Source organism: Platichthys flesus, chromosome 1, assembly GCF_949316205.1.
Source record: "Platichthys flesus chromosome 1, fPlaFle2.1, whole genome shotgun sequence".
NCBI classification, from domain to species: domain Eukaryota; kingdom Metazoa; phylum Chordata; class Actinopteri; order Pleuronectiformes; family Pleuronectidae; genus Platichthys; species Platichthys flesus.
In genome coordinates, this window is record NC_084945.1 from 31112323 (window position 1) to 31140295 (window position 27973).

At 39.7% G+C, this 27973-nt stretch overlaps 1 protein-coding gene across 3 annotated transcripts; it reads left to right on the forward strand.

The window, feature by feature from the left end:
* Nucleotides 1-743: 743 nt before the first annotated feature.
* On the forward strand, nt 744-19620 carry shcbp1 (SHC SH2-domain binding protein 1). Of its 3 annotated transcripts, none has more exons than XM_062391405.1 (13): nt 744-1027; nt 2258-2461; nt 2573-2688; nt 6223-6431; nt 6871-6966; nt 7065-7295; nt 7411-7588; nt 8017-8059; nt 8966-9097; nt 13931-14049; nt 17341-17427; nt 17735-17873; nt 18221-19620. In XM_062391405.1, exons 1-13 carry the CDS (start codon nt 895-897, stop codon nt 18547-18549), a joined length of 2016 nt encoding a protein of 671 aa, XP_062247389.1. In that variant the 5' UTR covers nt 744-894; the 3' UTR covers nt 18550-19620. The 3 variants fall into 3 exon arrangements, with proteins under 3 accessions (XP_062247389.1, XP_062247380.1, XP_062247398.1); XM_062391396.1 differs by having other exon boundaries at nt 745-1027; nt 8017-8137; XM_062391414.1 differs by lacking the exon at nt 744-1027 and adding an exon at nt 1041-1542 and having other exon boundaries at nt 8017-8137.
* Nucleotides 19621-27973: the final 8353 nt, after the last annotated feature.

Sequence of the window (27973 nt, forward strand, 5' to 3'; positions counted from 1 at the left end):
AACACCATCTCTTGCATGTTCATCAGTATTACCCTGATCAAAATTCTTCTTCTCCAAAAACTGACAGTATAATTGCTAGATAAACAGTTGACAATAACAAATTAAATATCTTTGCTTGAAATTCTTGTTTATGTCTGTTAAGCAGTTGTGTTACATAACGGAAAAACTAAAAGTTAAATGATTCTATTTCATCATTCTAATGTGTATGTGTATCACATTCCATTGTTTAGCATCATTTGACAACCTTGGATTATTTGTGGAAAAAACAACAACAAAAAGAGAATACATTACGTATCTTCATGTCAATAAATAGAGTGAAATGTTCTGTGAAATGTTTTTGAAAGTTTGGATCTAATCCTCTGTGTTACCACATATATATTCTGTTCGAGAGAACTATCCCAACTTGCAGTTTTCTTTCTAAATTCTATAATATTGGGTTTAAATTCAGATCTTCAGGTTCTACCAGCCTCAAATCGCAACTCACTTGCAGTTTCGGTGGCGACCGGAAGTGCCTGTACGAGCTGCCGCCGCCACGATTTGAGCTTGCCCCACTGCATCATCAACACACAACACTATTCTGATTGGTTTGATGCAGGAATTGTCTTACCCGTGCTCAACACCTACCTCATTGGTTCAGGCGTCTTTAACTGTCATTAAGGGCGGAACTTCCGGTGGATTTTGTGTTGTGATTGGTTTCGGTTGTGCAGACCGGGAATATTTTGAAAGAAATAGGGAGTGTGTCTTTCCGTTTGAGTTCATTTGTTAAACCTAGGCGCCGCTGCAATGTCTCAGGCATTCAATCCTTAATGATAAAAAAATTATAAAGTACTCGATAACAAGTAGCTTCTAAACTCTGCACAGAGCAAGAATCACGGGAAACGGTCTTTTTTAAGGATGGAACCCGTAAACAAGATGTCGGACGCGCTGGGCACAGATTTTCCGTCTTTCGGTCACGTTGATCTTGACGACGTGGAAAACAATAATAATGATTCTGGAGATGTGCAGTGTCTGTCAGCCTCAACTCAAGGTTTGTGTCGACAATAATCTGTCGAACTTTTAAAAATGTAAAACGCGGTGGTTAATGTAGTATGTTCACTAACGTGGTTATATTTATTCGTAAGCCTCCAAAATTTGTCGGCAACTGTCAATAATATCTGGGCCACCAGATCAGATTTTTGTTTCTTTCACAATATCCAACTGAAACAAAATTAAGAGAGGCGTAAGTGCCAATCTCCATCATGGCAGCAGCATCAGTAGAATCACTTCCTCTTCTTGAGTCCTTTGTTACGAGCTGTGTTATATGGATTTAAATCTCGAAAAGCTAAACTACCGATGGGAGATTTTATTGCTTCCTTAACAGAGCTCAGAGTTGTGGTATGAAAAAAAAATACCAGTTAAGAAGTAAATCATTCAAACTTATATAAACCATTCATGTTAACATTGACAAAATCAATTATTTGAAAATTATTGCAAAATCCGGTTGAACATGGATGCACAACGACTTCATCAAGATTAAGAAACACCAGCTTTTGTATTCAAAAGGTAAGGAAACCAGATACGATGAACATAAAGTTGCCCAGCTTCCCTCTGCTCAAAATGTCTACAAGTTACTATCTCCTGAAGTAATGTTACCCAAGTGTAATATATCCCAAGGTAACATTAACTTAAGTTTTAATGACAATTATTATGATAATTGTATTTAATTCAACCCACTAGTACAGTCACTTCATGGTAAATGGTCTGTATTTATATAATGCTTTTCCAGTCCTATGGACCACTCCAATAACTTTACAGTACAGTTTGGTACAGGTTTTGAGTAATGTTTAAAACACAACTTAATACATTTCCAACACATTAAGGTTTGTTGAATATTTACTTGAATTTTGCCAAGTTTTCTCTATGCAGGAAAAACCATGTGGCAGATTGTCAGGGTGTATCATAGAAATAACTTATTTACAAATTAACAGTGTTCAGCAGATTGTTTGAGTTTACTCCGCAGGGTAACTTTGTTTGGATAGCTATCCTATTGGAAAAAAAAAGTTACATTTTATTTAACAAATGAAAAAATATATCTGGCTTAGACTACATCTTATCTAATTCCAAATCCCTTTCCATCTTTTCTATCATATGCCCCCCCTTGTTATTTGGTTTGTTTTTTTTGGGTATTTTTTTCTCACTTTTGTTGAGACACATTGTGATTTGAGAATATAGGCTATACAAATATAATTGGATTAATTTTTTTTATTTTCCACAACAGCTCTCTTTCAGAATGATGAGGATGGTGAAGATGAGCGTGATACTGATGACAGTTGCACAGACAACTCTAATGTTGAAAAGTCGGGCACTACGCTGCAGAGACGTGAACGTCATGGAGGAGGGACTATAGGTCTGCCCGACACCTTTCAGACAAGCCACCTGCTCTTCTATGAGAGGTTTAAGGCATATCAAGACTACATGCTTGGTAACAGCACATACATATCATCATGTCTGACTTAAACACCAAATATAATTATACTCTGTAAGATTCATAAGAATGCTGCTCTTAGTTTTTTTTAATTGTATTTGTTTGCAGGAGACTGTAAACCCTCTGAGGTAAAGGTCTTCACAGCAGACTACCTAGAGAAGGTTGTGGAACCATGTGATTGGTTGGCTTTGTGGTCAACTGATGTCTTCGATGTTCTTTTGGAGGTAAGGCTCAGTTGCACAATACATGTTACAACATCAGTCCTGAGATATTCGTTCATACCACAGATTGTCTATCCAGATGGATGATGCATAAGGATGAAATTGTGACTGTACTGTAATTAGGACTTGGGGCAAAACGAATTATCAAGAAAAAAATGTCACATCAGTCGATATTGATAATTATCACAATTCCTTTCTAGAATAAAGACTGCAGGGGCTTTCCACAACCAAATTGAGTTGCAGGTTGGAAAGGTAGCCGACTTAGGGGTCCGGGAGCATTCATAGTTTTGCGTAGGTGTGTGTGTGTGAGTCGCACAGAAATTACACCGCGGAAACGCTAGTGGCGGTAGAGTTTCTATGGTGATCAACTTATTGACAAATTCTCTGTTGTCTCTGTTTACTTCAGAACAATGGCAAGTGTTACTAAGTGAATTGTGTTGGAGCTGATAGATGTTGAAGAGCAACTAGTTCTGGGTTGTCCACTTTCGATCCTTCAACTCAATTCAAAATGGTGTTGTGTCTCCCAGAACAACTTTTGCGGCCCACGTCGCATCGCTTCGTAGTTCCATTTTTGGGGAGGTGCATGTCCGGGTACGGCGCAGGCCTCTGAATTGGGTACGCATCTAGGCATTGTGTACAACATAGCTTCGACGCAGAAGCAAGATTTGGGTTTAGGTGGGGGCAGTAAACCAGCCAATCCCGTGCCTTGTTTAGCTTAGATGACAATACAGTCTTGTCAGGAGAAAACAATTTAAAAATGGCGGAGGCAAACACTGCTAATGGTGCAGCAAAGATTTGTTATCACAAGTTTGGGGAAACTTTACATTAAAGCCTTAAAAGATAGTTCGCTCCAAACGGTGTAAAGCTGATTTCACATGGAACAGCAGCACGAATTGAATAAGTTATGAACATAAAGAAAAAACATATCTCCTTCTTAACCTAGGTTCTATCTAGCTCTGTATTATTCAGCAGGTGACGCCGTTTTTAACCATAGTTAAACAAGTGTGATTATCCAGAATTGACTTCACAGATATAAGTAATATAATTTTAGGGAAAAAACTGTTCAGGTGGCGCAAGGTTTTAGTCCCGATGGCCCGGAACCTTTTTCCGGATGGGGGTCTCTGGAATTGGTGGTGACCGGGATGGGAAGGATCGGCGATGATCTTACGTTATGAGAGATTAATAAGAGAATGTATTCAACAGAATTATCCCCTTCAATTTAATGCATCAATTATTATATATTATCTATGATACTTATTATCTTCCCACTACAATCTAAAACGGCAATGTCACCAGAGAAAGGTTATAAAAAGGATATCAATGTTGTTTTATGATTTGTTATTAATATCTCATATTTATCTTAAGATTTTCCATGACACATGCATATTACATAAGGTTTCAAAGTTGTGGAACCACTTTTTACCAGCACCTTCAGACATTCAAATAAAATCAGGAAATATTAGGGGCAGCAGTTAGATACAGTGATTTTAAGCTTGCTGCATAGGGATGACTGCCCCCGCAGTGTATCTTGATGAGATTGACACCTTTTAAAGACTGGTGTGACAGTCATCTCATTTTTAAAATCAAAAAGACAAAGGAGATGCAATTCGCCCACAGGGACGTGAAAGTCAATGATCCGGTCATAATCAGTGACAGAGTATTATTGAGCATGTGAGCACTATAAGATATTTTGGCTTGCAGCTACACTGTAATTTTAAATGGGTGCCCATGTTGACTTTAACTGCTAGAAAGCATAATAAGATATAAAATAAGCACTCGAACAGTCCAGTTTAAATCTGAAATCGAGAACATGGAAAAAACATCTATTAAAGTGACACGCATAAAGGACTATCCTTCGCATCAGACCATCTACAAAGGTTCTGTGGCAAGACTAGCACACAGGATCCTAAATGACCCCTCGCCTAGAAAGTGTAAGACCATCCTCCCTAAGCTCTCATGCAAGACTTTTCCCTATCTTTTATGTGTTATATCCATTGAGTGTTTCATCTTCGTTAAGTGTTTTAGGGCAGCTGCAATAGTTACCCTGACTTTTGTTCTGCATTATTATTGTGAGTCATACATGATATGTACTTTTTTTTGTTCTTTGTTACACAATGTACTATTCTGCAGCTGCTTTGGAACTTTGGCCCAAGAGAAACTTCCCTATGGGTACTATACAGCAGTGATTTTCAACCTTTTTTGAGCTGCGGCAAATTTTTTTCATTTACAAAATCCTGGGGCACACCACCAACCAAAATGACACTCTATGGCCTAACAAAGTACATATAATACATATAGTTAGTAATATAGTTTCTAAATGTATTTACACTCACTCAGTGTGGAACCTGGGCCTGTTTAGATGAACACAAAATTGATATCCTGGCAGGAATGGAAGAAAGACATACACAAAGCTCTTCCTCAACAGCTCTCAGTGTCTCTCTGTTTTTAGTTTTTTATCGAAGTCAAGCTTGAAAAGCTCAACTCACACATATGTTGTGGAAAACAGGAGCAATGTCCAAATAGCTTTGTTGGCCAGATTGGGGAACTCCTTGTCAGCAGATAACCAAAAACTGTCCAAAGGAAGATCAGCAAAGTTTAGCTTGTTTCACTTCAATGAGTTCCTCTTGCTCCTGTAAAGTCATGTCCTTTCCAGCAACTGATGCTGAGCTGTATGGGTCCCTAGCCCAGTCAAGGCATTCTGTGATGGCTCAAGAGAAATAAAATGACGACTTCTCCTCAAGAGTTTTCAAATGTTGCACATTGCATCACTGTTGAAATCATGCCTTTTCTCAGTCAGTGGGATCATCTCAAGGTTGCCACGCTGCACATGTTGTTTCCAGAGCTGCACCTTTAAACGGAATCCATTATTTTATCAGCGCTTGTAAGCAGGTTTTCATTTCGGCCTTGCATCCGTGTGTTCAGTTCATTCAGATGATGAAATATATCAGCCAGTTATGTCAGCTTTGCACACCACTAATCAGTTGCAAGCAGCTTTGAGTAATCAGACCTCAATTGTCAGAAATACTTTCCACCCACTTGAATAAAAGAGTATTACATCATCTGCCACACTTTATTACAGCACAGACCAGGGGTGCCCACACTTTATAGGCCTGTGAGCTACTGTTGAAATGACCAACTCGGCAAGATCTACCGACCAGATAATATTGGTATCAACACTGCTCATCACATAATGATAGATTTTTTTTTAATAATGACTGAGTGATTGGGCACATGTATAAACAGACTTTATAAACTTTGAGGAGGTGGCGGGAAACGCTCCATTTGGTTTGACGCAGTCGGCGCAGCGCACAGCTCGAATGATGGAGACACAAAGGAGCAGTAAATTACTGTCAGAGGCTCTAAAAACTGAAAAAAATACTTTTCACGGTCCAGACATGTGTGAAAAGACCCAAATTAACATTGTAAGTGAACTTAGTGGAGCTGTGCATGGCTGCCTGGTGTCAGCCACGGACTTGATGGTGCTGTGACCCGGCTGGATTTCAGGTGAGAGTTCTGAAGAGCTGTTCATGATTTCAGGTGCATGATGTGGTCCTGAAGGATCTGAAGGCATGTGTTAAGCTGGTGCTGCCTATGCAGTGTGACACCAGAGGATGTGAACTCAGCGAAGAAGCCATGAATTCTCTACTAGAGGCAACCCAGCACAAAATCCCACTGCAGGAGCTGCATGTCGTCTACGAAGAGTCAGGGGACTTTGATCAGACTGCCCTTGCTATGGAGCATCTCAGGTGAGACCGCTCTACTGATGCTATACCTGGAGTTCACTTGTTTGTCCACATATTTTAAAATGCCTGCCCACATGTTCCATTTCTTAAAGCCAACAGTGTCTCTTTGGCCTCAAAAGTCAAAATTAAAGGTTGATGAGACATCGTTTTATCATTGTGAGTCTTTGCACACTTATGTTATATTTACAGTTATACAAATTCATTTGGTACCAACCTCACAATTCAGCTAACTAGAACCAATATATTCAAATACTCCTGAATGCCGCCTACCATTTCCCTCCGAAACCCCTTTGAGGTAGTTATTTGCATAGTTATAATTAGTTGTTTTTCTCTTTCTATAATATGATTGTGTGTTTTGTATTACCTTGTCGTTCTTTTGCCTTGTGTTGTATATGTGCTAATTCTATGCATCCCACTGCTGCATTACCAAATGCCCCTTCAGGTTTTTCTATAACCACATCTGGAGGCAGTGGGATGAGGAAGATGAAGATGATGACTTTGACTACTTTGTTCGTTGTGTGGAGCCCCGTCTCAGGCTGTGAGTACACCATGTGGTTCTGTGATTTCTGTCATTGTAATCAGTGTTTTGTGTTTGTTCATTCCTATGAATCTTGCTTGAAATGTGTCTTGTGTCAGGTACTACGATATCTTAGAGGATAGAGTCCCAGCAGGCCTGGTGGCAGAATACCAGTCCTTATTGGAGAAATGCTCCCAGTGCTTCCAGCAGTTCTCTGTTCTGCGCAGTGTCCTTAGCCCCGACTCGGACTCTGAGCTTGACAGTGTGTCAATGGTGGAGGGTCTGAAGCTCTACGACGAACTTGAGAAGTTCAAACGTAAACTGCACATAATTGAGAACCCTTTGTTGAGGTAGATCTGTGTCTCCACACTACATCTCACAAATACTTTGCAACATCACCACTACTGTCTCTTTGTCTCTCTCATCCAGCCTTTTTTACATTTGCACAAATCACCTCTTGTATAGGTACGTGTTGGGCTATAAAGGTAATCCGAGGCAGCATTGTGTGCAGAGTCGCGGACCCAGAGCCTCCGGTGTAAAGGTGATCCATGTTGTCACAGCCTCCTGCAGCAGCGTCCAGCTTCAGTCCCTCCTCACTGCCAGACTACTGCCCCTGTGCTCCTGTGGGGACACTGAGATCCAGGTCACAGCAAATAATTTCTCGCAGATACTCTCCCATACCGCGTTTCTTTCAGTTGTATTAGTATTTCTTTGCTGTAGCTCATCAACATGTTTATCTTCCACTAACACTTCCAATTCCATTGCATTAAATTTAGCTTTGCGCTTCTATTGACTCTGCTCTCTGTATTGCTCCATGGCGGAAACCAGTAACATACGCAAAACACTCATCTAAATACTAATCCTTGTACCATGTTTTCACCTGTTCATTTACGCGATTATTTTTAGTAGATCACCAGCAAAACACCCACCTACCAAATGTGGAATCTATTATAATGCATATGCAATTTAGCACTCATTATTCTTTATCAATAGTGCTAAGCTGTACTGTTTATAAGATGGTGGGTAAGTTCTTGTTGTGAAGCTGTCCTAACCTCTGAATTATGTGTTTAGTTCCACAGAGAGCCAGGATCAGCGCTGGACTCATGTCATCAGGGTGATGTGGTCATTGTTCTCCCAGGGATCTACTATGTCAATAAATCCATGTTCATACCAGACTCCATAACTGTAGAAGGTTGGAAAAAAACTACTTAAAAAAAGCGTATATTTCCAATTGGATCATATCATCTTGTTTGTTCTTTTATTTAGTTAGTTCTCATGTTTATTTTCTCACACAGTTAGGATACTCAGGAACATGACTAATGCCAAATAACGTATTCTTATCCATAAATAAAATGCAATTATAATTTTTTTTTCTTCTGTTTTGATGTCCTCAAACAGCTTAATCAAAATATGGCCAAACCTAGTTTTAATTCTGTTTTAAGGAGTGAGATGAGGATGAGACATCATCCCAAATTCTGCAACATTACAATAATTTTTGACCAAAAGTTTGTCCGCCTGTTATCAGATTTTAATGTATGCTCAGGTAATTGTGCAAAATAGTTTATCAGGATGCTGTACAGCATTTTGAGTTATGAGGAAATATGTAATATGCTATGCCCAATGAATACAGCAACTACGATTTTGGTTAAACTGATGGGAACCTGGAGTGGTCTTAAAAGAAACAGTTTATATTGAAGCCACATTTTACTCCATTTGAGCGCTTGAAATTATATTGTGTGTATCAGAGCAGTATGAAAATTTGCATCGTAGTCCTAAGGTTACGGTGAAGAGAAGGAAAGTTTTGTTAATCGCAAAATGTTTAATTATTCTGTTCAGGTTCAGACGCCGTCTGTGCCTTGTGACAGTGTTGTACAAATTACTTTCTGTTCCATTATTTCAACTTGACAAATATGTTTCGCTCACCGTTCAAGAAACAACAGTAAATGACAGAAAATGTGTGGATTTACCAACCTTTGCCATATACTGATTTATTTGTTCCTGTCTTGAATGTGTGTGCCAGGCTTTGGTTTTCCTGACGATGTGGTGATTGAGAAGAAAAACAAAGGCGACTCATTTGTCGAAACCTCAGGAGCGGATGTCAGACTGTCCAACATTAAGTTTATCCAACATGACGCTATCGAGGGCATTCTTTGTGAGTATAGATGAAAGTTAACGCACATCCATCAATACGATGGTACCTCACTGAAAACCGGTGTAGAACACTGATTCAATAGTCCGATCAAAACCCCAGTGTAATCTGAATCATTACATGGAAGTGACTACCAATGCTTGAAAAGGCGCATTCTAAAGTCACTCCTAGGGAGCAGAAACCTTATCTCAGAATTGAGGAGATAAGTCCAGTGAATTGTTTATTTCCCTGTGACGTTTTCCTGGAGCTGCCGGTCTTGACAGAGTGGAAGGCTGACACCTTATGCCAATATGTCTGACTGATTGACCGTCAACGGTACAATGAGTGCCCTGCTGGTATTTAACTGCAAAACGAGGGATTTTATTTCTGTTGAATATCCTGATTTGTTTTCTTAAGATCCACGGTAAAATCCGGAGCTGACTTTTGTTGTTTGTTTTGTTTTGATTTTGAACTGAATTGGTGCACCAAGGTGTTAGTGACCCCAGTCATGCAAACAATAGATCCCCTGCATGATAATGTGTGGAAATTGTCACAGGAAATAGTAACAATGAAACAAACACTGAACATATCTGCACTTCTCACTATCCCTGTTCAGGCTGCCCCAAAGCTTGATGAGCTGGGGGAGGCTCAGAGGCAGTGCCAGAGGCGGTGGTCTAGTTGAGAGGCGGTGGTCTAGTGGCAGAAACTTGGACTATGGGCAGAGAAGGTCTCTGGTTCGCCTCTGGTTCGACTCCACGGAGAGACAACAAAAGACGAACCTGGATTGATCTGTCCAAAAATCCAAGAGTCTCCCTACCCTGTCTAGTGCCCCTAAGCAAGGCACCTTACTCCCCCAACATCTGCTCCCCGAGCGCCGTACATGGTCGCTCACTGCTCTGTGTGTCCTGCACCAGATGGGTAAAAAGCAGAGATTAAATTTCCCTACCTGCATGAGTGTGCCTCTGCATGTCTGTGCATGTGTTTGGGATGAATAAATGGATCTTAATCTCTTAATCTTAATCTTCAATCTACAGTAATGGTGGATATGGAAGCTGTGTTACAGTGCCCTCATGATCCTCCTGATCTGCACTGTCATCGTTGGCCACCCAAACTTCAATGCTCCTTCTGTTGTCTTAACTGACACCAGTGAGATGGGGCTTAGTCATTGCTTTTGCCGGCACCAAAGCTAAATACAGTTTAGAGAAATTTAGCATCCACTGAGTTGGAATGCCTGTCAGTGGTGTGTGTAAAAGTGGAGGACCTTTCTAGATTGTTGACCTTTCTCTGCGGTGACCGATCATGCTTCTCGTTTTGGGCTGTTTAAGACCACCAAATCCAGCATTTGGCTTATCAGGTGGGCCCCTGGGAGATAGCCTGGATGCCAGACAAAGTTGGCCCCGCCCACAATATTTGACGTCGGGAAGTTTGGTCTGGATTCGCTCCGTTGGGGAGAAATTATGCCCGAACAGAAAACGGTTCGGACCAATCAGATTCTCAGGGCGGGCTTTATATGATGATGGACAGATGATCAACAGTAACGTAATCAGCCGCTGGAGAGCTGAGATGTGTAGATGCTGCCATTGAGTCTGTTTTATAAGACATCGACAGCGCATTCATTTTGAAAGAGGAACAGTGAATGCGGAGGCCACGCCAAAGCGCCGGCGCTATCCCTATCGCGCCGGCGCTTAGCTGTTCACACCGGACGCTGAAGCGTCGCTGAACCACTGGGTAGCGCTACTAATATCACCCGTTGATCCAGTAGTATTCAACCATATACTTACTTAGTAAAAGTCGGGTGTCGAGGGTAAATTACGTATTCTCCACTCAAGCCTATGTGGAGAATACGTAGCGTGTGTTTAGTTTATTACATTCCTGTTTAAACCTGCTTCTTTCTTAAATTTGTAGATGTTTCATTGTGTTAACCCCCCCCCCCCCCCCCCCCCTCTCTCTTTTTATCTTCATCACTGCTTGTGTGGCTGTAGTGGATGGGCAGAGGGGGACATTTAATAATGTCATTAATAAAATTAAAACTCCAGGACAACAGAAGGGGAATTCAAAGTATGGGATGCATATTTGATAATTGATATCATATAAAATATTTCATCAATATCGTTTTTAAATCATTTTTCAGTATTTTTCCTTGCGCGATACGCTCGCGTCAAGCGCAAAAAATAGATTTGACGCCAAAACGATCACTGCACGGCGCTAGGCAGCCTTGGCGCAGCGCGGCGCTTCAGCCTCCGGTGTGACCCACACAAAGGTTTAACATGGGAATGGGTGGGAGCCAGCTGTTATTTAAGGCTTGGCGCGTTGCTTTGGCGTTGCTTCGGCGTCCAGTGTGAACCCGGCGTTGGTAAATAACTCACAATGCGTTGCTTATCATACGTCACAAACTACGTTGCTCTGATTGGTTGTAGGTCTATCCAATTGAGACAAGAGGCATTTTTTTTCTGGTTCAGTTGAAACACACCCCTTAATCACAGCCCAATGGAGCGGTATCAGACTCACATTCTGACTAGAATTGTGAGTATGACAACGATGTTTTGGATTGATTGGATTTTTTTATTTTTTTTTACTCTTGGTGGGTGGAACTGTTCCCCTTGATAAATGCCATTGCAAAACCACAAAATTTGTATCTCCAGTCTACGAAACCATGTGCCAAACCTGGAAGGTGGGTCACAAATTGACATGCGCCCATCACCCCCAGAATAACTTCACAGAAGCAGTTTTCAGACATGACCTATGGGTAAAATACAGAGAATTGGCTACAGAGTGTACCGGTAGTCAGGGACGTGCACAGCCATTTTGGGGGGCAGGGGCTCAAGTGAGAAAAAGGCCCCTTCTCATACCTGACCTCAACATCTCTGATTTACTCTACTTTACTACTTTGTTTTTTTACCCTCATACGCAATTGTTAAATACTCGGGATTAGAAAGATACTTATTTTTATTTAACTTTAAATTCAAGTTCAATTTACTTCAATTTTAAGTATTTTGAGTAGTGCAATCCCTAAGACTTCGCCTTTGCTGTTATATTGAATAATAAAGAACAATTGTTGTAGTAAATTCTGTGCAGGACATGGTCATTATTCAAAAGCAACGTGTGTTGGGATTTGTATCGTACCGTGGCTTCTGTATCGTGATACGTATCGTATCGTGAGGTTGTAGGCAATACCCAGCCCTACAACACAGGAGGGTCCCTGGGCCTGAGAAGGGAAGAAAGGAGTTTAAGGTGGCTATAAAATGTGACTAAAGCTAGACTAAAATGTAATTAGTTTTTTGTCGACGAAAAATAGACTAAAACTAAGAAGGATAAAAATGACTGTAACTAAAACTAACATTCATTTTCGTCTAAAGACTAAGACTAAAGCAAAAATAGCTGCCAAAATTAACACTGGTCCCAGCCCCGAGATTGTTCATATTTGAAATGTATTTGAGAAAAAATGAGAAAAGGGGAAACTCAAACTACTATTCTTAAATTAATGACTTTCTTTAAAGATGCCTTTTTCAAAAGCTCTTTATATTGTTTTTAAATGCAAACCTTATTTTACTTAAAACAAAAAAAGAACATGTTATTATTAGTCAATATTTGAATTGAACTTTATTAGTTTTTGACTTCATACAGACATTGATACAACTACTAGGCTACGTTAAATGGCATTAAGTCATAAGTAATTTAGACATGATGTTTCAGACCTTTGCTTGAGGAAATTCTCTAACTGAACCTCTTTGAATTTTAATTGATTACCTCTGATTTAAAGTAATTTTTTCGTCAGAGACCGGTTTTCATTTTCTATTTGTTGTTGAACAGCTTAATCTAGATTAATGTATTCATTTTACTTAATGGAAAAATGTCTTGCACTCATTTTGTATGGAACTGTAAAATGCAGATTAGAAATTCAGACTGGACTATCTGTTTGTGAAATAATTTAATAATACATTTTTTATTTTACCCCCCCCCCATAAAAAAAACATAATGAATGATTTAAATATGACCAACACAATATTAGAAATATATTTACTGTAAAATATTCTTTCCCACATTTTTATTTAACTGCTCATTACAGAAAAAAGGACACACATCTTTTTGCATTTAAGTTATTATAATCAAAGTCATGCAAGTATAAACTCAAGGCATGCACTTTTTATAACCTGTGTGTAATGATTTTTATAATTTTCATCAGAACCACTCATCCAAAAAACTGCGTCAATGCTCTTGCTTGTGTGTTCAGCAATACTCCTGCTAAGTACTTTGGCTCAAATGAGTTAAAATATGGACGATTCCTTAATTGGTAAATCATGAATCCATGGTAAATGAATTTAATATCATATAATATAAATATCTTTATCCATCAGGAATTTTTATCTTCCCAAATTTGACTTTTGAAAATGAAGGTACTCTGTTTGATATTGACTGTGTGAGTATGGAAATTAATCTTTCTCATAAACTTTTGATTCGGCAAAAGGAGGATTGAACCTCAGAATAGCTGCCAGCAAGCAGGTTATATTCCTAGTAAGTTACCATAGTAACTGTCATGGTAACTGAGTTAAAGTATTCTCAGTGTCCCACCTTTCATGTTTGGCACATTTAACCTGTAAAACCTACACTTTGGAACAGGCCTTAGATAAGTGTTTAGAAACTGCATAACTTTCACAAAGACTTCTTTCGTCTTTTTACTGCGATCAACACAAACATTTTCTGCTGGCACTGTAGTTGGAAATGTGCTCAATTTGTGGCAGCACAAGTGATACAGCAGGAACTACCTTGCAGTTCTGTTTCTTCGTCTTACAGTTTAAATAAGCAGTTAAACAGTTTCTTAATTTGGTTAATAACTTGTTTTTGTTTTATAACTGCCAGGTGTCCGACAGGGATCTCTGAACATGGAAAACTGTGTGCTGCAGTGTGAGACTACTGGAGTGACTGTCCGAACATCAGCCCATCTAAACATGAACATGTGTGACCTGTATGGATCCAAGGTATAATGCTGATTACAAGTACAAACTTTTCTGAGGTTCAACCTAATTGTCTTTTAACATCTTACAGCTCATTTTGTAACTGTTCAGACCATGATTTCACTCCTCTAGTTAAGTTACCAATAGGGCTCCTGTGAAACCTTAAATAGTCTTAAATTAAAATCAAAAGAATTGTCCTGAATTGTCTTTAATTTACCATAAGGTGGCTGCAAAGTATTAAATTAGCAGGTTGTGTATTTAAGAGTGACGGGACTATCTTACAACAAAAATGTCTTTGGTCATAAAACTGCTAGTTTCATGTTTTTACTATCATAACATCGATGGGTGTTGATTTCTTCTACACTGAATGTTTAGTTTCCTTGTGGGCAGAGCTGGACACAGTGCCACACAATTCTTAGTTTAGCAAATCAGTTGTCAGCTATGGACCTGCAATGAGCCCTTTAATGCCTGACAGTTATGTGTCTCGATGTTGTTTGTAGTGTGTACCATTTAACTGTATAGTTTAACACAATGAAACATCTACAAATTTAAGAAAGAAGCAGGGTTAAACAGGAATGTAATAAACTAATAAACTGACCTATAATAATATAATATATGCAACAACATTAATGGTTATAACAATAATAAGTGTAAATGAACAGGATATCAACAAAAGAAAAACTTCTGTGAATATGTATATATATATATATATATATATATATATATATATATATATATATATATTGTGTTGTGAATATTATACCATAAGCATTAAATGTTGGGCCTTTGGCCATTCAGGTTAAAAGTTGATTATAGATTATTCATATTAGAATTATTAATATTGAATATCAGTTTATATGATTAATGTTAACTCGGGGCACCATTCCTTAAAAGGAAAGGACAAGATAGGAAGGTCAAGTTATTTTTTTAATATAGCGCCAGATATCAACAAAAGTAATTTAAGGTTACCTTTCCTATAAAGCAGGTCTATAGCTTGTTCTTTTATTAAACAAACAAAATGGCCTGATGTTATTTATCTTATTTACACGACGGCATGTCATTTCGGCGGCTGAGGGGTAGAGTGGTCGTCCTCCTACCTGAAGGTCAGCAGTTCGATCCCAAGTCTGACCCATCTGCATGCTGAAGTGTCCATGGGCAAGATGCTGAACCCTGAGTGGCCCCCCATAGAATAACAAAGTGCTGCGATTAGATGCACTGTATGAATGTGTATGTGAATGTAAAACTGTACTGTAAAGCGCTTGAAGTGGTCATCAAGACTAGAAAAGCTCTATATAAATACAAAACCATTTACCATTTCTGTCTCTACATGGTAGCGCGTTTAGATTTCTGCTCTGCTCTCTGTATCGCGTATGGCGAAGTTCCATCCCGATGCGCACACACATACAGAAACAGAAACGTGCACGCACACATAGGTGAGCACTCTCCCACCAGTGGACAGAGAGCATCCGCCGCCGCCGTCAATTTATTGAGGTCTTAAAAACATTTAGTTCAACCCTTAATGGTGTAAGAACCATGACCAGTCAAAGTGCTTCAGCACCTGATTACAGAGAAACAGCTTTGCAAAAACGGTTAACATAGTTGAGACCAGCTGGTAAACATAGTGGAGTAACTAAAGTGGAGTTCAGAAACAGCTAAAATGGAATGAACACTGGATTCATCAGGTTGATACAAAAACCCATTCCAGGTTAATGGTCATTTTTTATTTGTATCTACTGGATTTTGAAATAAGCTTGTGTGATGTTAAATCTATAAATTTAAAGTTAGGTTAAACTAAGTTAAAGTTAGTTTGTCAAGCCTTTGTTTCATATATCATATCTGGGTGGCTTAGTGGTGCATTGGTTAGCACTGTTGCCTAACGGCAAGAAGCCTCTGGGTTTGAACTTGCCTGCTTGCTTGCTTGGGCCATTTTGTTTAGTTTGGCATGTTTATGTGCCTGTGTGGGACCATAAAGGTTATCTGTGGTTTCCTCCAAAGGCCAAAGACACGTAGGTTAATTTGTTTACTGGCCTGACTGACACTTCACCTGCCCTAATCCCATTTCACCATTTGGGCCTACCCCATAGAAAGGGCTGCTCGATTATGGAAAAAATCATAATCATGATTATTTTGGACAATATCGAAATCACGATTATTCAAACTATTATTAATGTGCCCTTATTCTGAAGTCTATGCTTTAGTCTTTAAGTGACTGGAGCGTGCGCAATAAAGTGAATCACTTCCGGTTCAGGTAAACACAGATGACGGCTGCATTTCTTACTCCTCCGTGAAACCAGGATATCGGTGCCCGGTTATTCAAACCCTTAATGATGACAACCCTAACACTCTCTGACCGACTGACCGGCGAGGAGAAATGCGGGTCCGGTCTGAACAGCCAGGAGGGAGCGTGCTTGAGAATAGCGGTGCGCAGCACGGCCGCTACATGGTGTGCTGCTGCTCGAACTTTTTCGACCCTTTTTGTCGATCAAACGGGGCTGCCCTCCCTGCTTTTCCACATGCGCTGTTTTTTTCACCGGCAGTCAGCACACACACCATTTGCCTCCTTCACTTTACACCTACTTGAGAGGGAGTGCCAGTCAGCTGGGCCGCTGAATGCTTTGCGGGAAGGACCGAATTGTGCATGCAATCTTTCGAAATAATAACGCCAAATAATCGTTTCAACTCGGTTATAGTAGTTTGGAGACTGTTTGACCCAATAATCGTGATCACGATTAAGTTTTGATTAATCGAGCAGCCCTACCCTTAGCCCTTCCTCTTGGCTTTGCGCATTCACTTGTAGGGGTAGGCTTTCCCAATACCTGTTGGGACAAAGGGGTGGGGCCAAGGGATGGGACTCTATCCCCTCGAAAACAGAGATTTTTCAAACCCTCACAACCCAGGGGTACCCAGAATGCCTTGCTAATCACCGGCAAGCTGGGAGAGAGACCAACAAATGTAGCAATTTCTCTATTAATATCGCGTTAGCATGCTATTGATCTCTTTTTTTTTGCATGATAATCACGTATTTTCACATAACTTCATGTTATGTGAAAATGCATAACATTGAAGACACGCAATGCTGTTGATTGAATCCCCATATGCCGGGTTTTCGCAATAACTACTAATGATGAAATGGCTTCTTGAAGGGCTGTCCAAATTCATGCGGGAAGATTTCAAACATTACCACTTGTGACTCCATTTCAAGGGGCAAGATAATCCCTGACAATAAGGTGTAGGGGGAGGGCCAAGGGGTGAAATGAGATCATGTACAATGATTCTTTGATTGTTCTTATTTATGCTGCGGTGTGTTCTGTACAGGGGGCTGGTGTGGAGATTTACCCTGGCAGTGTTTGCAATCTGATTAGTAATGGCATCCATCACTGTAAAGACGGAATCCTCATAAAGGTGAGAAGAGACTTAAAACTGAATTTAACAATGTTCCTAGTTTCTACAAAAGCTTCTATTTTAAACCACGTTGGATAAGGTAGGATAATCCTTTATTAGACCCACATCAGGGAAATTCAGCAAATAATAAGAAACACAAGACCAAATGAGCCGCTGAAAATGATAAAACCTTTATCACAAACTAAATGTAGGTGCTCATATAGGTAATGAAACTCGATTATTATTCATTGCCTCCCAGACAGTATATATCTGAAGAACCAGTGTCATTAATCATTGTCTTTTAAAAATGTTAAATGGTTGCACACAGGATTTTGCTGATGAGCTTGATGTGATGCCAACCATCACCATGGAGAACAATGTAATCCACAACAATGAAGGCTATGGAGTTATTGTCGTGAAGCCCAACACAGGGGTTCAACAAAGCATTCCTCGGAGAAGAAATGAAGGTAAGCAGTGTTCCGTATACAGTCACAATGTATTCTTAAATAAATGAGACATAAGGGAGCAGATGGAATGTTAAGTGGTCAGTATCAATGAAAAATTTTGCCATTTACCCATTCAAAATACACATTTGCGTTCAGTGCATCGATGTGCTGCACGTTCTCGATCACACATCAGTCACACACAGCCTGAACAGTCATCATGCGCAATTTGGAGTTCAGTGTGTAGGAGACTGGGATCCAATCCCTGACCTTCTGGTCAGTGGTTGCCTCTATTTCCTGATCCAAAGCCAGCAGGTATGTTCAGAAGATAAATGAAAACAGAATCAGTTTAACTGACTCTTTGTTCCTAGACGACCATGTAAAAGACGCTGCTGGAGAGACAGCTGAAGATGGACAGCAGACAGGAGTTTCAGATTCTCTACTTGCCTCAATATCCTTAGCAAGCCCAAACTCCAGCAGTTCAGCAGCTCAGCCCAAGTCTAAAGAGAACAACAGCACAGATGGTAACGTAGCCTCCTTCTCAGGCAGGAGGTGGCAATTTGGTTGTCAGCTGAGCAAAAACAAGGAGACTTGCAGTCGAGCAGTCCAGGATTTGATGGACCACCAGATTTTCATGTCCATTCAAGGAAACCAGTTTAGACGGAACGGCATGGGAGATTTTGGTACCTTTTTTTACTGACAAATATTTTTGGCAACATGTTTTTCTCATCCTTAGCAATAATTTGACTTCATATTTATCTTAATTCCTCTGTAAATTAAGCTGATTAACATTAAGTAGAGATGATATGACAAACTGTTATCAGTTGCAAGTTGCAAGCTGCCTGTATATGTTTTCAGCTGCACTTTATCCTTGAAGGTTCACCGAAAAAATTTAAATTATCTCATTATCTACTCACCATTTTGCCGATGGAGGGGTTGGGTGAAGTGTTTGAGTCCACAAAAACTTTTGGAGTTTCAGGGCTAAACAGCGTTGCAGCCAATTCCAACACAATTGACGAAAATGGTGACCAATTCTTCAAACATAAAAATACAATAGAAAATGCCTCCACACTGCTCCTGTGGTGTCATCAAAGTGTCCGTAACCCACAGCATTTAAATTTGACTTGAAACAAGGTCCTTTTACATCATGTTTTTAGCCTAAATGTCCGCTATAATCCTTGCTTGAATGCGGCTCAATTGGAAGGTATCAGAGGACATTTAGGCTAAAAACATGATGTAAAAGGACCTTGTTTCAAGTCAAATTTAAATGTTGGGACAAAGGAACGGTATGGAGGCATTTTATGTTGTTTTTTTCATGTTTCAAGAATCAAAACCAGCATTTACTTTAATTTTACTGGAATTGGCTGCAACACTTTTTACTCTTGAAACTCCAAAAGTGTCATGTGGAATCAAACACTTCATCCACCCCTTCATCAGCATAGAGTGGTGAGTAGGTTTTTGGGTGAACTGTCCCTTTAAAATTCAGCAACAGTGAGTGTATCTTCATTTGACCTTTTATCTTATTTATTCATTTTGCCTCCTGAAGCTAAAGGATTAAAAATATACTATTAGTTTAAAATCCACTAGTTTTGGTTTTGCGATGTCAGATCTAATAAATACTAAATTGAAGGTGGGTGGCTTGTTGAAAGTTGAGCACCAATGTTGAATTTATGTTGTGATTTCTCACATGGTGCATCTGTTTTGTTTTTTTGTGCGTTTTTTAAGGTTTATTGATGTGTTTTATGAAATAAAGAAATGATGAAGTCTCAAAGTAGCAGTGTGTAAGGTGTCTAAGGGTTTCTATGCTCTCTTGCAAAAAAACTGGATATAATCCTCATATCTAAGTTATATTAACGCTGTAGTGAGCCTTAAATAAAAACCTAGCGTTTTTATTTCAGTAGAATAATCCCTATAAATTCGTAGTATCTCTATTCGTACTGTGACGGCTTAACGCCAGCCAGGGAGAACCCTGACAATAATTTATCTAAATTAATTGAATTAAGCCAACACAAAGGGGGTGTGTACCATAACCCACGTTACTCCGACAATACCTCAAGAAAACTTATCAAATAGAAAAATCCCGACAACAATTATATCTGTCACAGGAGATGTACAATTCTGGTCCATGACTCTCTTTTAGTTTAGAGACAAAAAAGATAGATCCAGTCGAGAAAACAAAAGACAACCGCCAACAAAAGGTACACTTAAGGATATGTCCAAGGAAAAATTGAAATATGGAAAAAAAACAAATAGTCCACTTCAATTAATGAAAATAAAGATAAGGATCGCACCAGTCACACCGTCAGTCAGTGAGTGCGTCAGCTCGACCGGCAGCGATACCAGTAGCTGTTGACTGTCAAGTGCTTACTTGGTTTATTCAGTTTTTCTCTGTCTCTCCGAGGTCCGGTTGCGGTAATTTTAGTACCTCTACGTTTTGACTACCTAACCTGTGGGTTTCAGAGCTGTCTCGCCAGCTTCTTCGCTCCCCTTCCTTCGCCGTTCTCCCACTTTTTCCTCTCTCCTGCGACTCATCCTCACCCAATCAGAAGGCTTGACATGCCTACGTCACTATCAGGCGACCGCTATTCCACAAGATTAAGATTAGGATGCAGATTAAGATGCATTTATTAGTCCCAAACACATGCACCGGCATACTCATGCAGGTAGGGAAATTTAACCTTTGTTTTTGAGCCATCTGGTGCAGGACACCCAGAGCAGTAAGCGACCATGTACGGCGCCCGGGGAGCAGATGTTGGGGAGTAAGGTGCCTTGCTCAGGGGCACTAGACAGGGTAGGGAAAATCCTCTTGGATTTTTGGACAGATCAATCCAGATCAATACAGGGGGGTCTGTCGATCCGTTACAGTACAGGTCCCACCCTGGCACAAACCGGTCTGAGGTGGCATCTCGTCGCTTCTTCTGGCTTTTTTCGGCAGTGGGCAAATAAGAATTTGATGCATTACCGCCACCGGGAGAGGCGGTGGACTAGTGGCAGAAACTTGGACTATGGGCAGAAAAGGTCTCTGGTTCGACTCCACTGAGAAAAAACAAAAATCCAAGAGGATTCTCCCTAACCTGTCTAGTGCCCCTGAGCAAGGTACCTTACTCCCCCAACATCTGCTCCCCGGGCGCCGTACATGGCTGCCCACGGCTCTGTGTGTCCTGCACCAGATGTGTTAAAAGCAGAGGACAAATTTTCCTCAATTGCATGAGTATGTCTGTGCAATTTTCAAAGTTGTTAACAAATGTAACCGGTCTATCCTTCGTGCCGGTTACCTGCGTTGTGTTTCAGTTTGCTAAGTAGACTTCCATGACTTGAATTGCTTCTGATTGTGCCCTGTTCAGTGTTTTAGCAGAAGAAACGAAACAGTGTTGGTCATTTGTCTTCAGTACCTGCCACTCTTGGCCAGCTCCAGTGCATTCTGGGTACAAGCTTGCCTAATAAAAATAAAAGGCCTATATAAGAAATGATAAATACAAAAATACTTAAGGATTTCTCAAAATAAATAACAAAACTATGATTTAAAATTGTCTTCATATGATTTTTTTTTTAATATGCATAAAAGATGATTTTTTAATTGTCATTCTTGTGGAATACAAACTGCAGGTCATACTCATTAGCATTGGTTTTGCAAAACTGGACATACATTTCAAATATGATATTAAGTATTATAACTGTTTTCAACAGGACCTCAAAACCCTGCAGCTCTTGATGTGGAATGATCCAGATGGGAGGTCGCTATTCATCCTTGAAAAGCAAAGCTGAAGTATGGTGACTTTCACACACACCAGTCTGTGTAACATAGTTTATGTCTATAATATATATACAAAATAAATACAGCAAATCTGTTTAACGTGCCTTTTTATTATTGCATTTGCATTAGTGTAAACTCAATTGAACAAATGTTTATTGTGGGAAATATTAATATATTAATTAAAAAATAAACAATATTTCAAAAATATGTTACTTTAGTAATAGAAAGACAATTAAATAAAAAAAGTTACAACATAAGTAATAGTAACTATTACATCATTATGCACATAAACGCAGAGGTGTGAATACTTGTGGTACTGTATGAATATTCTAGAGGGACAAATACAGCAACTTGGGATAAGAAGACCCTGGCCTAAAGGGCCAAGTTGCCAATAAATGAAATGCTAGTATGCTGCGGTAACAGTATTGTCACCCCCAAGCTCTCTTAAATGGTCAAAACAAAGCGGAGCATTCATATTAAATTATGCTGTTGACAAATGGGATCCACTGTGATCAAGCGATGAGAAGACGAAGCTAAACTTTCTGAAACTGACATTGAGATGTTTGTTAGTGAGTTGGAGATGAAGAACTATTTTATGGGACAGCAGGGATGTCACTAATAAATAAAATACACTGATTCTCTGCCGCTGCTGTGGATAACACAATGTGTAAAAATATCACAGATCAATAGAATGTGTATCAGCTGATCAGACATCGCTGAACCCTCTATTACTCCTCATCCTTACATTCGCAGGCACACATCACGCAGAACTCCGCATCACTGTCACAGCAGTATTTATTTATTCAGAGCTTTGGCCTGATTCCCTCACACCAGTGGATCCTTAACTCCACTCTGGGATATTATTTGGAAAGTTTCTTCATATCTTGTAAGTCTCCTGTGCGCCTGATGGAATCTAAAAGTAATGTGCTGTAAAGGTCTTATATATTTTTTAGTGCTGTAAAAAGATTAAAATATTTAATCGCGAATAATCGCAAATTTGTATCTATTCTTAATGTCCCTTCATTTATTTGTTCCCCATCATTTTTTAGTTTTTTGAATGCTCTATCAACATGGACAAGTGGATTGGCTTGCTTTATGCAAATGTTTTATTTTATTGAAAAACAACATTGCCAAACAGGGTACTACAAAATAAAATTATAAAGTGCACACTTCAGGTAAACAAGGACTCAGCTTATAGTGCATTTAAACCATGGCTTATCATTTTCTTTTTTTCAAGTTTGCTGTGAACATAGCAGTCAGGCCTCTCAAACAGACAAATAACAAACAAACAAAATACACAGGCAACTGTCGGCTTACTTTGAAACAAATTAAACACACCCCAATGTGTGGGGCTATTTGAGTCCTCCCCATATTTGTGGAAAATGTATGAAATAAGAAGTACCCTGTTTTTAAATAAATAAAAACATATAGCTGCAGCCTAATAGCTTAAAAAAATATATTTTAGTTGGCGAAATATTAAAACAAAAAGCGAGAGCAGGTCAGACTGGAGGCAAACACGGATACTGAAGCTCGGTAGAAACCAACTGCAGCTTCTGCTCTGATCAAGAAGCTGAGGCGCTGATCTAAAAATTAACGCGTTAAACTGACGGCACTAATATTTTTTAATTAAAAGGGTTGGTAGAAGAGAAGTGTTGTGCAAGCAAAACTAAGCTGCTGGTTTTAATGTGAATTCTGGATTGGATCAATAATCCGGCTTCAGTTCACCACCTCACTTTCCCGTTTCCAAAACGTACGTACGGGTGGGTCAGAGTTCGTCAAGTTTGTTTTTATAAATCCCAACGTTCGCGTGAGAAGTGGCGTATGCACGTCTCAGGCCCTGTTTTGTGTGTATGCAACGGTTATAAATGAGACCCTAGAGCATTTCCTCTGGCTCTCTGAAAGGTGTGTACCTATGTCTGCCGCTGTTGGCCCCTGTGCTGCTCCAGGCTCTTCAATAAGTGTCTGAAAACAAAAGAGAATCTAAGATAAGGCTTTATTATTAGTTCTATATTACGTTGATTATATGATTGTCAGTTTTAAGGGGTTGCAGGCTGTAAGGTTTTGTACCCCACATATGTAAAACATTAACAAAATATTTCTCTAACAGTATTCATATAATTATTTTTCAGTGGTGTTCCAGTCAGTAACTGACGTAGACTGCACAGCTAATGCTACAGTTACCTTAGTCAGTAAGATGTAAACCCAGAGATGTGGTATAAATACACTGTGTTGTATTGCTCTGGTTGATATCAAGATGAACACGGAGTAATAGAATAAAAACACAAACTGTGTAGCTTCAGTCTGGTCCCCCTGGTTCATTGTCTCCTCCCCACTGCTGCAGCTCCAGGATCTCCCCCTATTCTCGCTCACCTTGGTACAGCTCGCAGGTGTTTCAGTGTTTCAACAGAAAAGAAACCTGTCTCCTCTGTTTGCTAACGTTAGCTCGCATTAGCATTGTTAGTCCGCATTCAGTACCATATTTTTTAATTTACATGTAAATACTGATTACATACAAAATACACAGGTGACATTATTAAATGTATCAATCTATCAGATATACAGTGCGGTGAAAAAGTATTTGCCCCCTTCCTGATTATTAGTTTTTTTTTATATTTGTCATCAAATATCTCAAACTCAAACAAATTCTAATATTAGACAAAGATGACCCAAGTAAATGAAAAATGCAGCTTTTAAATGATGATTTAATTTATTAAGGGGAAAAACACTATCTAAAACTACTTGGCCCTATGTGAAAAAGTAATTGCTCTCTAAACCTAATAACTGGTTGTGCCACCCTTGGCGGCTAAACAATTGCAATCAAACATTTGCGATGACTGGCAATGAGTCTTTCACATCACTGTGGAGGAATATTGGCCAACTCTTCTTTGCAGAATTGTTTTAATTCAGCCACATTGTAGTTTTTTCTAGTATAAACGGCTTGTTTAAGGCCATGCCACAGCATCTCAATCGGATTTAAGTTCAGACTTTGACTAGGCCACTCCAAAACCTTCATTTAGCTTTTTTTGAGCCATTCAGAGGTGGACATGCTGGTGTGCTTCAGATCATTGTCCTGCTGCATAACCCAAGTGCACTTGAGCTTGAGGTCACAAACTGATGGCCAGACATTCTCCTTCAGGATTTTCTGGTAGAGAGCAGAATTCATGGTCGTCCAGGTCCTGAAGCTGCAAACCAGCCCCAGAACATCACACCACCACCATCATGTTTGACTGTTGGTATGATGTTGTTTTTCTGAAATACTGTGTTAGTTTTACGCCAGATGTAACCCACACCTTCCAAAAAGTTCAACTTTTGTATCGTCAGTCCACAGAATATTTGCCCAAAAGTCTTGGGGATCATCAAGATGTTATTTGGCGTGAGACGAGCCTTAGTGTTCTTTTTAGTCAGCAGTGGCCTACGCCTTGGAACTCTCCCATGGATGCCATTTTTGCCCAGTGTCTTTCTTATCGCTGAATCATGAACACTGACCTTAACTGAGGCCAGTGAGGCCTGCAGTTCCTTAAATGTTGTTCTCTGGTCTTTTATGACTTCCTGGATGAGTTGTTGATGTGTTCTTGGAGTAATTCTGGTAGGCCGGCCACTCCTGGGAAGGTTCACCACTTTTCCAAGTCTTCTCCATATGTGGATAATGGCTCTCACCGTGGTTCGCTGAAGCCCCAAAGCCTCAGAAATGGCTTCGTAACCCTTTCCACACTGATATATGTCAATTACTTTGTTTCTCATTAGGGCCCGAGCACCAAAATCGGTGAGAGGCCCTATTGAATTTGTAAGGATTTTTATTATTAGGGCCCTAGCACCGAAATAGGTGGGAGGCCCTATTATAATTGAAATTATTATTATTATTATTATTATTTTTCTCCCGCTTAAATGAATTGGTTTTTTGAGGGCTTTAATGTGCTCAAAAAGTTGTAGGAGTTTGCAGTAAATTCGAAGGCGGCGAAAATTTACGTATTCTGGAGTATTTTGAAATGGTGTGGCAAAATGGCTCAAGAGCGCCACCTACGGAAAAGCCCCTCATTTAGCATTCACCGATCCTCACAAAAACAAAGACAATTGTGTATCATGACTAGATGCACAAAAAAGTCCATCAGTGCCTTGCGAATAACACAACAGGAAGCCTGCCAGTTTGACTTTAGTGGCCATTTTGCTCATATTCCATATTTTTTCTTTTAAGTACTTCTCGTACAGCTTTCATTATACAAATTTGATGCATGTGTACAAAACAAGATGAAGATCTAAAGTTATCAAAATTTAAACTTTTCATCAATCTGTGTGACCGTGGTGAGGCTTATAAGTTTGATAAACAAAATGAAAAAAACATGTCTGTAGTTCATGGTCCTACACTGTTCTCTAGTGACTTAATATTGAATTACACCTGTAGTGCCAATATTAAGGCACCAGAGTTCAGTGTAACACCATAGTTTGATCAAGACACAAAACTATTGAAATTCGTTCTCTCTTCCCCGATCGCAACAGACTTGAAATTGCCTGTGCTCGGGCCCGTTAGTGCTACAACGTAGCCCTAGTTATTAGGGCCCGAGCACTGAAATCGGTGGGAGGCCCTATTGAAATTGAAATGATTATTATTATTAGGGCCCGAGCACCGAAATCGGTGGGAGGCCCTATTGAAATTGAAATGATTATTATTAGGACCCGAGCACCGAAATCGGTGGGAGGCCCTATTGAAATTGAAATGATTATTAGGGCCCGAGCACCGAAATCGGTGGGAGGCCCTATTGAAATTGAAATGATTATTAGGGCCCGAGCACCGAAATCGGTGGGAGGCCCTATTGAAATTGAAATGATTACTAGGGCCCGAGCACCGAAATCGGTGGGAGGCCCTATTGAAATTGAAATGATTATTATTAGGGCCCGAGCACCGAAATTGGTGGGAGGCCCTATTGAAATTGAAATGATTATTATTATTATTAGGGCCCGAGCACCGAAATCGGTGGGAGGCCCTATTGAAATTGAAATGATTATTAGGGCCCGAGCACCGAAATCGGTGGGAGGCCCTATTGAAATTGAAATGATTATTAGGGCCCGAGCACCGAAATCGGTGGGAGGCCCTATTGAAATTGAAATGATTATTAGGGCCCGAGCACCGAAATCGGTGGGAGGCCCTATTGAAATTGAAATGATTATTATTATTATTATTTTTCTTAGCTTAAATGAATTGGCTTTTTGAGGGCTTTAATGTGCTCAAAAAGTTGTAGGAGTTTGCAGTAAATTCGAAGGCGGCGAAAAATTTCGTATTCTGGAGTATTTTGAAAAGGGCGTGGCAAAATGGCTCAAGAGCGCCACCTACGGAAAAGCCCCTCATTTAGCATTCACCGATCCTCAAAAAAAACAAAGATTATTGTGTATCATGACTAGATGCACAAAAAAGTCCATCAGTGCATTATGAATAACGCAACAGGAAGCCCGCCAGTTTGACTTTAGTGGCCATTTTGGTCATATTCCATATTTTTTCTTTGATGTACTTGTCGTACAGCTTTCATCAGATCAACTTCAAATTTAGACGATCGTCATCACAACAAATTGGAGATCTAAAGTTATTGAAGGATTACGTTTTAGCAAAACCGTCTGACCGTGGTGTGGCGTTAAAGTTTGATGAAACGCCATCAAAACACAAGCTTCCATATTTCAGACATATTTTGTCCAATTGAGTCCAAACTAGACACATTCGACAAGAGTCGCCACCAGAAGACATGGGTGCAGAAATTGTGACTTACAATCACAGCGCCCCCTAGTGGTAACGCGAAATGTCTTGTTTTGGTACGTGTTATGTTTTTATGTACTACTCAGACAGCTTTCATCAGATCAACTTAAAAATTAGATGAGACTCTACAAAACAAGATGAAGATCTAAAGTTATCAGAATTTAAACTTTTCATCATACCGTGTGACCGTGGTGAGGTCTCAAAGTTCGACTAAACGCCAATATAAGCGAGCTTCTGTAACTTAGACATATTTTGTCCAATCGACTCCAAACTACACATATAAGACAAGAGTCGCGACCGAAAGACATCTACCTAGAAATCATGACTTAAAAGAAAAGTGCCCCCTGGTGGCATCAGGAAATGTCTTGTTTTGGTCATCTTACTCTTTGATGTATTTCCCTCCAGCCACTTTACTAAACCATGTCAAACTGTGTCAAATTGGTCTCAAGATATTGATAATGTAGGCATAACATTACTGTGACTTTTCATCATGCGGATTGTTAATGGCGTGGCATCAAAGTTCATCAGCTCACCATGACCAATGAAACCCATTTTAACAGAGTTACCATGAACGCAGCATGAGACCGCTTTCAGTTTGTTACGTCTCACACTTGGATGTATTTCTCCTGA